Source organism: Pristis pectinata, chromosome 8 (genome assembly GCF_009764475.1).
Source record: "Pristis pectinata isolate sPriPec2 chromosome 8, sPriPec2.1.pri, whole genome shotgun sequence".
In the NCBI taxonomy this organism is placed as follows: domain Eukaryota; kingdom Metazoa; phylum Chordata; class Chondrichthyes; order Rhinopristiformes; family Pristidae; genus Pristis; species Pristis pectinata.
In genome coordinates, this window is record NC_067412.1 from 18,510,610 (window position 1) to 18,527,168 (window position 16,559).

Here is a 16,559-nt window from a genome sequence, read left to right on the forward strand (position 1 = left end):
CATATGCACTTGTGTGTATGTTACTTCTGGGTAAATGATCATGATTTTGGAAGATGAAAAGGAACATTTAACACATTTGATATAACACCACCTCAATTCTTAATAAATTTTGTGGCCAGTGAAGTAGTTTCAAATTTTGGTAAGTTTTGAAAATCGGAGGAAAGGGACAACAAATCTCTCTGAAAGTGACATGATAATGAGTAAGCTGTTCTGGAACTATTGATTATAAATCTTGACTAGGACACCTTGATAACTCCCAGCTGTTCAAATTTAAGCCACGGATATTTTTTGGCACTTGATTAACATCATCATCAAAGATGCCATTGCTGGCAATGCATTTCTCCCATAGTACTGTACTAGAGCAGGCTGGAGTTTCAGGAGTGCCACTTGAACCTGGAGCCTTTCTGAAATGGAGGTACAGTTGCTACTAATAGTTACTGTTGATACTTGTTGGTTTATATTTGTGCTTCTCACTGTCATGATCTCTGTACAGTTTTCTTTCATGAGCACTAGCAAGTCTTCATCTAGTCCAAATGGTAACACTTTACACGTCAACTGGGAAATGCAAGGTTTGTAGGCAATTTGACAATGAGTTCAAGGGTCCCATTAATACCAAGCCCACTGGTGTTCATCTGCTGCACATTTCACCAGAATTTATTTAATATTAATTTGGACCAAAGCCTGACAAATAATTCTTGCGTGTATCTTCTTTCAAATCCTTGACTTTTAATTTCAAATCCACAAATAGCTAAGCTGCTTTGGTTATTTAGTGTTTTGTACTTCCTGTTCATTATTTGTTTTACTGCCTTCATGTTGGTATCTGCACCTTCAGCTCCATTTTCAGGAACTCTGTATCTTAGCACTGGTTCCTTTTTAACTTTAAAATATCATCCTAACACCCATTTGTTTCAAACTTGTTTTCGTCCACTTTTCCCTACTTTCCCTTTTTAACATGTTTTTTCCCTTGCCCCATATTGCCCTCCTTTTCCTTCTACCCCTGCCTTTTCATTGTGCACATGTTTATACAATAAAGTTACTATATAATTGGAAGTTGTTGAGTAAAGATATAGGACAAAAAATGCAATACAGTAAAAGAGCTGCATGTAGAAAAATCCTGTTTTAAGATTAGTTTCAGATACATTGCTTATGGTTTAACATCGTATGGGATTTTCCCAACCCTAGAAACCATCTTAGCTTTATTGCTAAAATTATTAAGTTGTTCAACTCCTGTATTCCTTTATCGAGACACAGTTAAGATTTGTTTTGGAATTATTGACGTTTTTGGTCAAAACCCCATCATTTAGTTGCGGGGAGACCAAGGAGTGCCCAGTGATGGCTGCCTCCTTGACAATTTCATCCAAGGTCCCCCAGCAATGCTCCAAAAGGATTGTTGCATTAGAAATTACATCATCATGTGTGGTCTGGATGCAGAATTTATGTCACAGTTGCAAGAGTAACTTGCAATAGGAAGTAATTTTCTGAGTGAAGCAAGATGACTGGGAAATGGTTGTTTATATAATTGCATTTTCAGGCATATGTTTTATGATTTTTAAAAAAAATTGTAGCAGCAGGCGGAGAAGGTGCCAGTTCCAGATAGCCAAGTTGTAATTTTTGTATTATTTTTGCTGTTTAAATATATTACTTGTATAAACTATACTTTGACAGCAAGAAGTAATTCACAATATGAATAAAATAACCTCTGCACGGTAATTTTCTATTTTTTTTCAGGAACCTCTGATTGATATTTTTCGGGAGGTCACCTTTTATATCTATTTTGCTCTGGTAGTGATAGAATTCATACTTTGCTGCATAACAGATCATCCTCCTCTCTTCTCTGAATATGTAAAGGATGCTGTGAGTATTAAATGGATTTTGAAGAAAATTGACAGATCTTTGCCTTATGAAATAAAATGCAGTGGTGTACTGGTTATGTTACCTCACCCGAGGACTGGACTAACAATTCAGAGACCCGAAATTAAATTCTATTGTGGCTGCTGTGGCATTTGATTATGGTTGATAATATAGGTTTTGTTTGAAAAACAGGAGCAACTAGTCTTGGTAATGATGATTCCAAAAATTACCGGATTGTTATAAAAAGCTAATGCCCCTCTGGGGAGGAGATGTGCCACCCTTTCCTGTTCAGGTGTATAAATGGTTCCAGACCAACCCTATGTAGTTGATTCTTTAAATGGCACTTGTATGTCATCACTACCTTCTCAAAAGGATGTTGGCCTTCCCTTCAAAAATGAATTTGAGACATGAAAATGTTGTAAATAATTTTCTGCAAGCAAAGGAGTTTAAAAATTGAACCGCTACACTCCACTTGCAGGTGGGTAGTATGTGATGGCCATCTATTGGGTCTCGGAAGAGGCAGGCAGTGTACGACTCCTCTGGCCTTGTGACAACATGTAACTTAATCTGGTTCTCAGTGAGGAAGATGGTTCTTTGCTTCATAATTCAGGAGAAGACCAAGCTGAATATCAAAAATACAAATTTGGAGGCCTTGGGAATATGAGAGTAGAAAATACTTTCCTGCTCCCTTTAAGTATGAAGATAAAAATAGTAGAGGGGTGGGGTGACATACAGATTAAAAAAGGAATAGTGAAGGCAGAGGGTGTAGCTGTGGTGCTGGGTATTGTATCAGAGTTTCTTAGTGAGGAGGATGGTGCTTGTCTAGAAGTGATGTGGATGTATTGTTACGGACTCAGTGAAAGTCCCTTTAAGATAGAGAGTGTGTGTGTATGTGTGTGTGGGGCGTGCTTACGTCAATAGAAGATAAAGGACGTAATGACGTTGTTGAAGAAGTAAGAAGAAGAAGAAGAAGAAAGAGAGAGAGAGAAGGGAGAGAGACACCAGCCTGCTTGTTTTCTCTATCGATGGATGAGAAACAATAACTGTGTCTGCCACTGAAATCCATGTATGGAAGTTGGAAGTAATCCGGTGGAGTTCACTTTGTTGCTGACCTGTAGAAGGAAACAGGTATTTGTGTGTGGACGACCACGGTTCGGATGCTTTTCGGGGTGAGGAAGTCACTACCGAGTAAACACTGAAGTGTCGTTTGGGTTCCATCGTGGAACATTTGGATTTCGTATGTACTCTCTCTATGTTTTTCTACATCTACATCTTATCTTCAGACAACGGTGGTTGTTGAAGAAGCCCTTGCTCATGTTTCACCTTATGGCTTGCGGAACTGAACTTTAAGAACCATTCCGGAACTGGGAGTTTTGGACTTTGTCACACACACACGAAGAGTTTAGTTTTGGGGTTAACGTTCAAGGTTTAACATTCTTGAATTCTAACATACTAACATTTTTTTTTTAACTTTTATTTTACGTATTATCATAAGTAGTGATTAATAAAATAGTTTTTAACACTGAATCACGCTCAGTGTGTTTCTTTTGTTGCTGGTTTGTGACAGTATCTGCAAACAAATAAAACAGATACTTAGAGATTGACAGTATTTAAAAGCAGAAAATCACCTTGTTTTAGAAAGATGCATCTGAGGTCAACGAGCAAGGGTAGAAATTTTGCTGAAACTCGCCATAATCTTAACATTGTTCCTTGGATATGAGGTGGTGCCAGATGACTGGAAACTTGCAAATCAAATCACTTGATTTTTTTTTAAGGGGGGAGGGATAAACCTGACAACTATGGGCCAATAATAGAACATAGAACAGTACGGCTCTTCGGCCCATGATGTTGTGCCGATCTATATGAACCTTACCCCCATTTGAACTAACTTGCTGTCTATTTCACCTCCCGTAACCCTCTATTTTTCTTTTGTCCATGTGCCTATCTTTTCTTAAATGACCCTATCGTATCAGCCCCTACCACCAGCCCTGAGTAGCAAATATTTTGGACATGAATTGATATTTGGAAAATTGTTAGTTATTAAATGAATTGGAATGCATTTGACTAAAGCAAATGGTGTTCTACTAGTTCGTTCAGTTCTTTAAAGTAACATGATTGAAGCATATATGGGCTTGAAGTTTTTGGCAAAGGACTGTCTTGTAGATGTTAGCATAATTCAGATGCTTGGAATTAAATAAATAATAAGTGCTTTGGATGAGAATAGGCTAAGGAATAGAAAGGAGCTACCCTCCCTTGGGGATTATCATTAGATCCTTTTGACCTGGCTGGTTATACAGGGCATAATTTCAAAGTCTATAGATAACATAAACTTGGAAAAAGTGGCAGGTAAAGGAAAGATTTGTAATGGATTTCAGGAGGATTTGGATCAACTGCTAAAATGGACAGATAAGTGACAGATGAAATGTGCGGAGAAATGTTTGGGTAGTGAGAAGGTACTGTAAACTGATGTAATTTTAAAGGTAGTGTAATAAAAGTAGCAATGAGATTTCTATCAATGATTCTTTAAGTATGCCACACAAATATAGTAGTAAAGCTGAGCTTTTGAAAAAATCTTAAACTATTCCTGCACATTAAAATGTAATTCTGATGTTGAAGATGGGGGATGCCACATATACTGTAATCTCTGACATTCCATAAACCTGCAGGAACTATCCCAGAGTTTGTTCTTTCCCCATTACATTGTTACTTTCCACCTTGCAGCATTTCTCAGTTCCTTGCACCAGACTGCTCTTCAAACTTTCAAACTAAGTTTTCGCAGGTTTTAGAATGCAAGAGGATTAAATATTTCAGGTTTACAACTATAAATTTTTTTAAAATGGTGGAGCATTATCACCAGCTCACCCATTGGAACTAACAGACAAGCCTTGAGAGCTGTTTATTTCAGAACAAACTAAAGATAGCTCTATTATACTTGAGCGTCATTACAGGGCCTGGATTTCATGATTACCAGTGAAGAGCAGTGGCACATTACTGAACTTGGGGATATTGTATCCATTTAAAAAAACATAACTGATTCAATGGAATTTTTTCTCCATTTCCAGCACAACTTTTAATCTTTTGCCTTCTCTAGAGCATCCAGCGGTAGTAATATGGAAGTTTAAAGAATAGATTACATTCACTTTTTAACTTTTATTATAGAAACTAAGATCGTAACCCTTTAGTTTTAAAAAAAATAAAGATAACATCACTATTTTAAGCCTACAGAATTTCTATCATTGATGGAGGGAATGAATCGTACTTGCAAGATTAGTTTCTCAGAACCAAATGAAATTATGCATTAGTATTTGGTATCCCACTTAAGAACGTGTTCAACAGAGTTTAAGTTTGTATTTTTAACAAGAATTGTTCATTTAAGGAAAAAAAAGCAAATTTTGCCACACATCTGATTTTTTTTGTGTGTATCTGAAGACTGTCACTATTCACTATTTGGAAGAGCAGAGTATCATTGACCTCAACCTCCGGATTTCAGTGTATGTGCAAAATTTCAGTAAAATTTCTACCCTTGCTTGCTTGTTGACCTAGGATGCATCTTTCTATAACAAGGTGATTTTTTTTTTCTGCTTTTAAATACTGTCAACCTTTAAGTATTTATTTTATCTGTTTGTATAGAATGCTGATGCCAGATGTTTGTCACTTTTAGTCTTGGGTTGAGTGGTAGTTTCACCATCATTATCATGTCAAATTCTGCTCCACAAGACGCTTTGGGGACAAGGCACAAATTTTGAATGCTCCTTTCCATAACAGGTTTGGATGTCCTCCCTGAAGTAGAGGAGGTTAAGAGGTTATGATTGAGGTATATAAAATTGAGGGGTATAGATTGGGTAGACTGCAGGAATCTTTCCCTTTATCAGAGGTGAATAAAACTAGGGGGCATGGACATAAATTTAGGGTAAGAGGTGAGAGATTTGGAGGAACCTGGAGTGTACTGCCAGACAGTGGTTGAAGCTGGGTCACTGGCAGCACTTAAGTGTCAGGATGAGCACTTGAATTGCCTAGGCATAGTAGGCTATGGACCAAGTGCTGGAAAATGGGATTAATACAGATGAATGCCCACTGATTGGGATGTATGTGGTGGGCTGAATATTCTGTTTCCATGCTGTATGACTTAATGACTCTGACTCCAAATTGTCTATTTGAATGCCAAAGAGCCAAATCAGTGTGTTTTTTTTTTCCTCATCTAAAGTAAACTTTCCCCTCTTAAATTCATGGATTGAAGAAAATTTATAAAGGAATGCAGTGGATAAAGGTCCAGAATTTGTATGGTCAGTGGCATTCGACAGTTCTGTTGCTGACCGTTAAGAAAGCCTGTCACAAAGACCTAATGATTTCTGTAAAGATTTCTGCTTGTTGATGGCTTCTGACGTCCTGGTTCATATTTTGTTTTAATTGATTTGGAAATTGTTTTAATTGGTTTGTTTGATTGAGCTGGAAAACAGAAGGGAATTTTCCAGATTATGTGGGTGCAGCAAGCAGTTAAGAAGACAAATGGTATATTGGCCTTCGTTGCAAGAGTTTTTGAGTACAGGAGCAAGGATGTACAGGGCCTTGTTCAGACCACCTTTGCAGTATTGTGCGCAATCATGGTCTCCTTGCCCAAGAGAGGATGTACTTGCTATGAGTGAATGCAGCAAAGATTCAATGGATTGATTCCAGAACCGTCAGGAAAGATTGTGTTGACTGGGCCTGTAATCACTAGAATTCAGAAGAATGTGATGGGATCTCATTGAAATGTACAACATTTTGACAGGGCTGGACAGGCTGGATGTGAGGAAAATGTTGCCCTTCGCTGGGTGCTTTAGAACGAGGGGTTCATCATTACAGAACAGGTGGTAAAACTGTTAGGGTTGAAATTATGAGAAATTTCTTCGTGCAGAGGGTGGTGATCCTGTGAATTTCTCTACCACAGAAAGCAAGTCTTCTAAAGTATTTAAGAAGAAGATGCGTAGATTTCTGGATGCTAGACATCAAGGGATATTGGGAGAAAAAAGCTATGTGACATTAAGATAAAGGATCTACCATGATTGCATTGAATGCCAGAACAGGCTCGTAGGGCCAAATGGCATCCTGCTTCTGTTTTCCATGTTTCTATTTTTACTGTCTGACTCAAAACAACATTCACTGATGTTATTGTCTAGCTGGTTGCATCTTAATTCGTTGCTACCAATTTGGAAAACTTGTACCTTGGCTAAACTTCAGATTCTTTGCATTTGAACATCTTGAATGCAAATAAGCATTGAGTGTGTCATTTTGATTTTTATTTCTTTGCTCAAGCAGTAATTTGTTTTTCCTTTTTTTTGTGTCTAGAACCTTTGTCCTGAGCTAAGTGCTTCGTTCCTATCAAAGTTAACTTTCTGGTGGTTTACAGGGTACGTGGTGTTATTTCAGTATCTTCTTGAAATAGATCTTTTAAAATATGTTTTCCAAATAAAGTAGAGACCAGTAATGTGTAAAATGGATGCAATTTAGTAAGTGTACTGTCCTACAAAGGCAGAAAATCTTCTGACGTGGGTGAGGAGAAAGCAGAGTAAAAGTAACTTCACTCTTGTCAGATGTCAGGATTGACAAACAGAAAACTTTTATTCTTCACTTGATTGAACTATAATTAAAACTTTCACGTTGACTTGAAACCTTTACTCTCTGAACAATTATTAGATATTACTCCCTTAAAATAAAAATGTTGATGTCAGAAAATTTAAGCTGTTAATGCATGTATTTGAGGACAAAATTAGGAGGAAAAAGTATGTTTTTTTTTCGTCCTTGGACACGTATTGTTTCCCCCCACCCTAGTAGATCAATCTTTAAGTTGTGACTAATAATCTTCAGAGTATTTTTTTTGTAAGATCATTATAGTTCTGCCTTCACAGTTTTACAGTATTTTTTAATTTGTATAAGAGAGTCATACAGCACAGGAAAAGGCAGATCCATGCTGACCAGCAAGTACCTGATACTAGCTAATCCCATTTTCCAGCATTTTGTCCTTGGCCTGCTTGCCTTCGTGATTCTTGTCTCGATGCTGCTTAAATGTTGTGAGAGTAACTGCCTCCACCACTTTCTCAGGCGAGGTATTTCAGGTTGCTGCCAACCTCTGGGTGGAAAAACTTCTTCCTCTGATCCTCTTTGAACCTTTTATTACACACCCAAAAACTATGCCCTCTGGTCTTGCACTCCTCTGCTATGGGGAAAAGTTTGTTCCTATTTACCCGATCTACACCTCTCAAAATTTTGTATACCTTTGTCAGAATCCTCCTCGGCCTCCTATGCTGCAAGGAAAACAAACCCAGTCCACCAAATCTCTGAAACATTCCATCCCAGGTGCAGAAATAGGACATTTGGTCCATCTGGTCTGTGCATGCATTTGTACTCTACTAAAGATGCCTGCTGCCATTCCTTATTCAAATGTATTGGAATGGTCCCCTACCTCCTTTCCCCTTGTGCGGTCTAGTCTATTTTTTTAAATGTATCTAAACTACTCACTTCAACCACACTCTTTGGTAGTGAGTTTCAAATTCTTGCCACTCTTCCAAATTCTGTATTGGATTTCTTGGCGACTGTCGTGTATTGATGGCCTCTAGTTTTGCTCTTCTCTACAACAGGACACATTTCCTCTGCATCCACTCTATCTAAATCTTTCATGACTTTAAAGACTTCTTTAAAGAGAGCCATTGATCTAATTGGCAGTGAAGTAGATTTTCTTAATGCATTAGTCATACAGCTCCTCAGTTCACACACATGTAAACCTCCAATTTCCTTTTCTATTTTAAGAGAACTGTTTTTACTAGTTTTTGAATTCAAAGGTCTGGATTTTGCTCTAGTTAATGAAGGAATGCAGTTTGTTGATGTTTGTCCACTGGCTTCTGTGCTGAAGTTTCCTCTGATTTGTTACTTAGTGCAAATTCATCTTTAGGTGGGGTTCAATGAGCTAATAGTGAAACTTTTCAGTCCGGTTGAAGAATCCTTGTCCTTGCTTGTAAAATAGTACTTCAAAGTCTGGGAAGTTGTTCATGAGTAATTATCTGTTCCACTGTTATTAAAACTGTTATATGCACAAGCCTTTGTATTTTGAGCTGCTTTCACTGTGGTGCTGGTGGTTATTTAAGTTATCACTACTGCAGTCCAAGGCAGCTGTCACTGGCAACAATTCTGGAATTCATTGTTTTTGAAGTTGTCACATTTTCTCCATCATAAAAGTTGGTGATAATTGTCACATTGTTATTTTTATCGCAAAATCTGGCAGTGGTTGGGAAGGTGAAAATGCAGTTTTGTGCACCAGATTTAATACAGGACCAATGTGGCTTAAAGTGTGTATAGTTTATTGCTGTATTGTTGTATCTCTTAAACAGATATAACCTTGATGTTTCAAGAAGTTTTTATAATTGCTCAATGATATTTGCATGTTATCTAAAGCTTAATGGACTGTTGTTTCCAATTGTAAATGTCTTTTCACAGTCAAACTTTAATGGATTTGATACAAAGTCGGTGTGTAATATTTTCCCACATGTCTGTCCCCAATCTGATCTTTTATCTCCAGGCAAAGGAAATATATAATTTTGCAAGCATTTCCCTATCAGAGGGGTATATAGACTCCGCTTTTGTTGACTGACTGAAAGAATCTAGTAAAATGGGTTATGTATTATCTTAACAGCAGAAGAAGGCATTTTAATTTTTCTTAGTATGTTCATCTGATTTGTACTCTTTCCTGCTTTCAGTTGTAAAAACTATATAGCTAATGAAATCTTTCATAAAACCTTTTGATCTAAAATCAAGATCTATATATGTTCATTCGTTGAAAGCCAATGTTGATCCTGTAATTTACATAATTTTTCTTAGCTTTCATCATTTTCATTCTACGTGTTCTGTGCTATAGACTTGGAATCTTTTGACATAGTTATTAAATCTGCTTAAAAAGTATAAAACAAATCATTAAGACATACTTTCTTGCATTCATTCTTCAGAATGACAGCTCTGGGATATAAGCGACCATTGCAGCCAGAAGATTTGTGGTCTTTAAATAAGAAGGATGAATCTAAAAAGATTGTACCACAGCTCGTTGAAGAATGGGAAAAGGAATGTTCTAAAATAACAAAGTAGGGGGTATATTTATAAATGTTGTTCATGGAAAATCCTTTTGCATATTTTTTTGTATCTATAAAAGGTATAATTTATCAGAATGCCCAGCTAATTTTTATTTTTTTTCTTGCCTGGAAAAAGGCCAAAAGAGATGATGTACTCTCCAAAGAAATCAAGAAACTCAGCCAAAAAGGAACAGGAGAATGCTGATGAAGCACAAGTATTGATTTTGAAGAAGAAAGGGAACCTGAAGCCTTCATTACTCAAAGCACTTTGTAAAGTTTTTGGACCATATTTTATGATGAGCTTTGTCTATAAAGTGATCCATGACTTGCTAATGTTTGCAAGTCCTGAAATTCTGAAGTGAGTAGCATGAAAGTAGGAAAAATAGCCTTTAAATCAAAATAGTTATGTTCTTTGGCAGGACAATTATTGATATTGTAGTTTGATCCAATTTTTTTTTAAATTCCATGTGCATTTATGCCACCAGTATTATGAATATGGATTTACAGTTGTGGAAAAATAATTATGCTTATTTTTATCTTTCATTATTAAGTGATTCTGCAGTATTAAAATTTTAATCTGTAATTTATCAGTATGGCTTCAGAAAGAAATAGTTCTGTTTTCATTTGCTCTTTAATAGCCATTACAAAGTGATCATGGTTTCATTGCCAAGTAGCAAGCTATTCCTGTAGTTACAAGAAAATGGTGTCAAAACCCAAAAGGTAGAATCTCAGCCCAAAGTCAGGCAGGATGTATGGTGGCATGGAGCAGTGAAGAGACGGAGGTGTGAGGTTAAGGACACTTTTTTAAAAAAAAAAAGTATCAAAGATTCTGAATTTGAGGGTTTGGGTATTCAGTACATTTTTGTCAAAAGTGGACTTGGTTACATTCTATAAAGTGTTGAAGTTGAGAGAATGGTGATGGAAGTATTGAAGTCATGCATTCTTTGTGGGATAAAAGTCTGTTTAGCAGATTTTGTTGTTCAACAATTGATATGATGATGGAAAAGAGGGATTATTATGTGACTGGAAATAAGTGATTCTGGTATTGGAGAGGAACTAAAGCTTATCCCAGGGTTGAACATAAAAGTCCATATTGCATCTGATATTGTTGTGTCTGATGGTCAGTGATTGGGATAGCATGAGTGCCAAGGGAGTTGGAGTTATGGTGGATGAGATTAACTTGAGATTCTTCTTGTGTTGCTTGTGTGGAAAAAGATAAATGTTAACTTTTTTTTTAAACCACTGCAATGTTTATATTTGAAATCCATGACTTACAATGACATTTTCTAAAAAAAAGCCCCAAACCTCTTCACTCACTGCCACACATCAACTTGCTTGAAGCTGGGCAGCCAAAGCTGGTGTATGGTTTCCATATTTTATATTTTTAAAAAAACTTCCTAGCATTTATTTTCTTTTCTTTTAACAGGTTGCTGTTGCAGTTTGTGAATAATGATAAAGCTCCAGCCTGGCAAGGTTACTTTTATGCTTTCCTGCTATTTTTATGTGCATTTATACAGACCCTCTTCCTCCATCAATATTTCCAAATATGTTTTGTCACTGGAATGAGACTAAAAACTGCTATCATAGGAGCAGTTTATAGAAAGGTATGACTTCAATTTGGTAAGCAGTTAATATGACAAAACATGAAAATTAAGCCACAACATTATTGCTTTTTGAAGTTCCTTATGTTTAAAGGTGATGAAATTGATATACACACAGAATTATTGTTCCGTAACAAGTTGATTGTGATCTGACAAGGAAATGTTACATATCTGCTTCGTGTTAATTGGGCCATATAAAATTTTATTTTTTCATCATTTTATTTTCTATAATTACAATAAAAGTTTTTTTTGTTTAAATAATTGCTTTTAAAATGCAAGGCATGGATGCCTATCTGTGTTGATTTTTCTTTAAATGAACATTTTATAATATTTCTGTTCAATATTTGATTGCCCGTTGTAGAGAGCTCAAACAAAGAATTTGATTGAAAATATTTCCTTGTAATTTTTTTGTTTAAATATTTGCTGTACTTTTGGAAGTAATTGGTGAAAAGATTTAAACTACCTGAGGTATATTAGTTTAAATGGTAGTTTAAGCAGAATTGCACAAATACTATTGAGCATATCAGTATAAGAGCTCTTTACTTCACAGTAGCAGTATGTTGAGTAATCATTTTTTCTTTTCCACTTAGGCCCTTGTTATTTCAAATGCTGCAAGAAAAACCTCCACCGTTGGGGAAATTGTAAATTTGATGTCTGTAGATGCACAGAAGTTCATGGATTTGATAACTTACTTAAACATGGTTTGGTCTGCACCTCTTCAAGTTATCCTAGCAATGTACTTCCTGTGGCAGGTAATCCATTTAATATATAAAACTCTCTTTTACCCCTTAACCCAGTGTTACTCATAGCTTAGAGTAAAACTTACAAGACATTAATTGAATTGTTTTATATTTTTTGGATAGCTTAGTCTTGTCCATTTCTTATTGTGTCAAGAGGCTATCTGTAAATGACTTATTTGCTTGCAGTGGGTGAGAGCCTCAATCACATTCGAGAGTCTCTGTGGGTAGTGTTTTTTCTTCATCTCTGTCTTCCATTATATATTAACTGTGGGAGGGTATTTTTCCTTGTATGCCTAAACAACTGATATAATGCAGGTTTGGTTGGAATCCTATTGCTTTCCATTTTACACTGATCTTAAGTGGCTTCTTGTCACTTCCAGCTTTTTGCTGTCAATAGTTTCCTTTTGTGCTATTACACTGGTTGCAAAGTGTAAGGAAGACTACTTCATGAGCACCTAGAACAACTTCATAGATATTGATAGATGTGCATGATTGGTGAAACCTGTCCAATGATCTGGTTTTGGTTAGCTGACATCTATTTCTCTGCTTGTTCTTCTATTAAATTTGGTGATTCTCAGGTACTTAATGCAATTTTTTTCAGTTTGTTTTGCTGTTGATGTCTAAGCAGAGTAATGGTGTTGTTATTCAGCATCTCAAACTTAATCTGCTGTGAATTCAAATCTTGTGATCCACTGCTTATTCTGGGCATTTCCTATCCACAAGAGTGCCTGCTGTGTACTCTGGGGTCCACGTCAGTAAATTATCAAAGCTTCTGTGTAGTGAAGTGAAGCAAACCCACAAATTGTCATGGTTTGCTGCTCCACTTCACAGAATGGCAAGTTGATTGGTCCTCCCTTGGTTCTTTCTACTTGCTACGGTTTATTAGGCACTGGCTGACCTGCAGAAAGAAAGAATGGGAGTTGGAGAGTAGCTCCTGAGAAGGCGAGTGAAAATGTATGGGGCTGCCACTAGAAGTGCATATTCTGACCCTGGAAAGAAGCTATGTACAAGCAGAACAAGCAGCAAGTCTATGGAAAGTGAAATCGGGAATGAGTCTTGATGGATGTTGGTGGTGACTCTTCAAGACTAGCAAGATGTATTAAATTGAGTAACACAAAGTGCTGGAGGAACTCTGATGGCCAGTATCTCCCCTCTATCTTTCAGTCCAGATGAAGGGCTTCAATCTGAAATGTTGATTTCCCTCCATAGACCTGCTGAGTACCTGTAGCGTTTTGTGTGATGCTCCAGATTCCAGAACCTGCAGTCTTTTGTCTCCTTATTAAATTGAGTGATGGGGATGAACTGAGGACCTTGGAATGTACGTTCACTGATCCTTAAAGGTGGCAGGATGGATCACTGTTGTTAAAAAGGCATATTGGATGCTTTATTAGGAGTCAGAACATAAGAGTAACAAAGTTTATGCTGGCTATATCTTAAATGCAGTTTACAGTTGGTATTGGTTTATTATTGTCACTTGTACCAAGGTACAGTGAAAAACTTTTCTTGCATACAGTCTGTACGGATCAATTCATTACACAGTGCATTAAGGTAGTACAGGGTAAAAACAATAACAGAACACAGAGTAAAGTGTCACAGCTACAGGGAAGTGCATTGCAGGTAGACAATAAGGTGCAACTAGACTGAGGTCAAGAGTCTAGTTGTGGTTCTGTCAACCAGAAAGTATTTGTTAAATAGTGAGAGATTAGATAGTGTTGATATTCAGGAGGTTATAAATTGCTGGAGGCCAACTTGCAAATGATTAAGAGGGTATTTGAATGTATGACCAAGGAAGTGCTATTGCAATTGCATAGGGCCTTGGTGAAACCACATCTGGAGTGTTGTACAGTTTTTTGTTGTCTTGTATACAAGAAGGATGTACTTGCCAATGAGGGGAGTGCAATGAGATTCACTAGACTGGTTCTGGGAATGGTGTGATTGCCATCCGAGAGATTGAATAGATTAGCTTTCACTAGGGTTTAGAAGAATGAAGTGTCTCATTGAAACCTATTAAATTCTTAAATCGCTTGACAGGCTAAATGCAGGAAGAATCTTTCCCTGACTGAGTCTAGAACTGGGAACAGAGTATCAGAATAAGTGATAGACTGTTTAGACCTAAGATGAGAAGAAATTTCTCCATTCAGGGTGGTGAACCTTTGAAGTTACCTACACCGGAGGGCATGGAGGGTCAATTGTGTTCATTTTAAAAAAAACAATGGATTTCAGAGCACTAGGGCAGATTCAGAGATATGGGATAGTGCTGTTGTAGAAGATCGGCCATGATCTTAATGGCATAGTAGATTTAAGACTGAATAGCATGCTGCTATTTCTGATGTTCTTGGTTATTATGGTGGATCTGTTGTATGAGCAGACTGGAACATAAGCACAGAAATGAGAATATTTTTTCACCCTCTTAGGGTAGTGATCTTTGGAATTCGTTACCCAGTAGGACTGTGGAGGCTCGGCTACTGATTATAGTTCAGGCTCAGATCAATGGATGTTTTGATATTAATGAAATTGGTATATATGGGGTTAGTGTAGGAACATGGTACTAAAGCTAAAGATGAGCCATGATTTCATTGAATGGTGCAGGAGACTCATTTGGCCGAATTGCCAACTTGTGACCTGCAGAACTACAGATCTGATGCTAGAACGTGGGATTAGGCTGGACACAATTGGCTGAATGGGCTCCTGATTCTGATTTCTTGGACAATGAAAATTACAAAACTTTACAAAACTCTAGTTAGGCCACATTTAGAGTACTGTGTTCAGTTCTGGTCGCCTCATTATAGGAAGGATGTGGAGGCATTGGAGAGGGTGCAGAGGAGATTTACCAGGATGCTGCCTGGATTGGAGGGTATTGAATATGAGGAGAGGCTTAAGGTGCTAGGGCTTTATTCACTGGAAAGGAGGAGGATGAGAGGAGACATGATAGAGGTATATAAAATATTGAGAGGAATAGATGGAGTAGACAGTCAGCGCCTCCTTCCCAGGGCACCAGTGCTCAAGATGAGAGGTCATGGCTTTAAGGTTATGGGTGGGAGGTTCAGGGGAGATGTCAGAGGGAGGTTTTTCACCCAGAGAGTGGTTGGTGCATGGAATGTACTGCCTGAGGTGGTGGTGGAGGCAGATACATTGAACAGGTTCAAGAGCTTGTTGGATAGGCATATGGAGGAACGTGAGATAGAGGGATATGCGGGAGGAAGGGGTTAGGTAGTGTGAGGGTGGTCTGATGGACGGCACGACACGGTGGGCCGAAGGGCCTGTTTTGTGCTGTATGGTTCTATGGAGATGTGTTGTAGTATTATGCCGTATGTGAAGATAGTGAAGGAGAGAAAGGGGAAGCAATTTCTTGACTGAAGACTGCCATGTGTTGTAGAGAGAAGATAAATTGAGGACAGTACTCATTCTTGTTCTCTAGAGGTCATTTAATCCAGTGTTTGTAATGTATCTGTGTCCTGGGGAATGATCATCTTGGAGCTACTGAACTTGTATCTTTCTCCTTGCCTGTTCTACTTGGAATGTGCTAATCATCTTGTTACTACTTGGGCACAAGAGTTCTTTTCTTGCCCTGATTTGTTTCTGCTATAGAGTCTGTAATTTGGTTGCTGCTTACCTTGACCCTTGTCTCTACTCAGAAAATTATTCTCAGTGGAACTCCAACTTGCTTTTAGAAGTGCATTCTTGTTTTAAAATAAGTCCCTGGGTGACCTATCAAAACTTTTGCAAGAAGAGTAGAGGGCAGGTCAGCTAGCTCAGCATGAAACCTATTGATAAGATTGGATTTGGAAGTTAAAGTTCTCTTGGTCTCTCTCTGGCTTCAATGGGATGAGTCTAGGACTGAATCCAAACTTGTACTAAAAACTGGTCATTTGTTAAATCCTTGTAATGGGTTTGCTAGTAGCTTATAGAACAAGTTGAGTTTAAAAGAATAATTCTGTTAGTTATGAAAGTAAAACAAAACTGCAGATGCTGGAAATATAAAATAAAAACAAAATGAGAAAAACTCAGGTCAGACAGCTCTGTGGAAAGAGAAGCAATTAATCTTTTGAGTCCCTGACCCTTCATCAGAACTGATAAAGAAAGAAACGGGTCAATCTAGATAGCAGAGAAAGTGGGGTGGGTGATGGGTGGGAAAAAATTGTTTCACTGATGCTGTCTTACCTGGGTTTTTCAGCATTTTTCATTTTTATTTATCAGTTATGTTTCATACACACTGTTACCAGTCTTGATATTATAATGTTAATTTAATCTATGATGAAATTACTCATAACCAA

The 16,559-nt window shown here is 37.4% G+C and overlaps 1 protein-coding gene across 2 annotated transcripts in view; it reads left to right on the forward strand.

The window, feature by feature from the left end:
- abcc1 (ATP-binding cassette, sub-family C (CFTR/MRP), member 1) overlaps nucleotides 1-16,559 on the forward strand; it is a 76,477-nt gene that overhangs the window by 14,804 nt on the left and 45,114 nt on the right. For both annotated transcript variants that reach the window (XM_052020873.1, XM_052020872.1), the window contains exons 5-10: nucleotides 1,729-1,854; nucleotides 7,177-7,238; nucleotides 9,825-9,956; nucleotides 10,081-10,302; nucleotides 11,371-11,548; nucleotides 12,136-12,297. In XM_052020873.1, coding sequence (XP_051876833.1) covers nucleotides 1,729-1,854; nucleotides 7,177-7,238; nucleotides 9,825-9,956; nucleotides 10,081-10,302; nucleotides 11,371-11,548; nucleotides 12,136-12,297 — 882 coding nt within the window. The remainder of the gene's footprint in view (nucleotides 1-1,728; nucleotides 1,855-7,176; nucleotides 7,239-9,824; nucleotides 9,957-10,080; nucleotides 10,303-11,370; nucleotides 11,549-12,135; nucleotides 12,298-16,559) is intronic.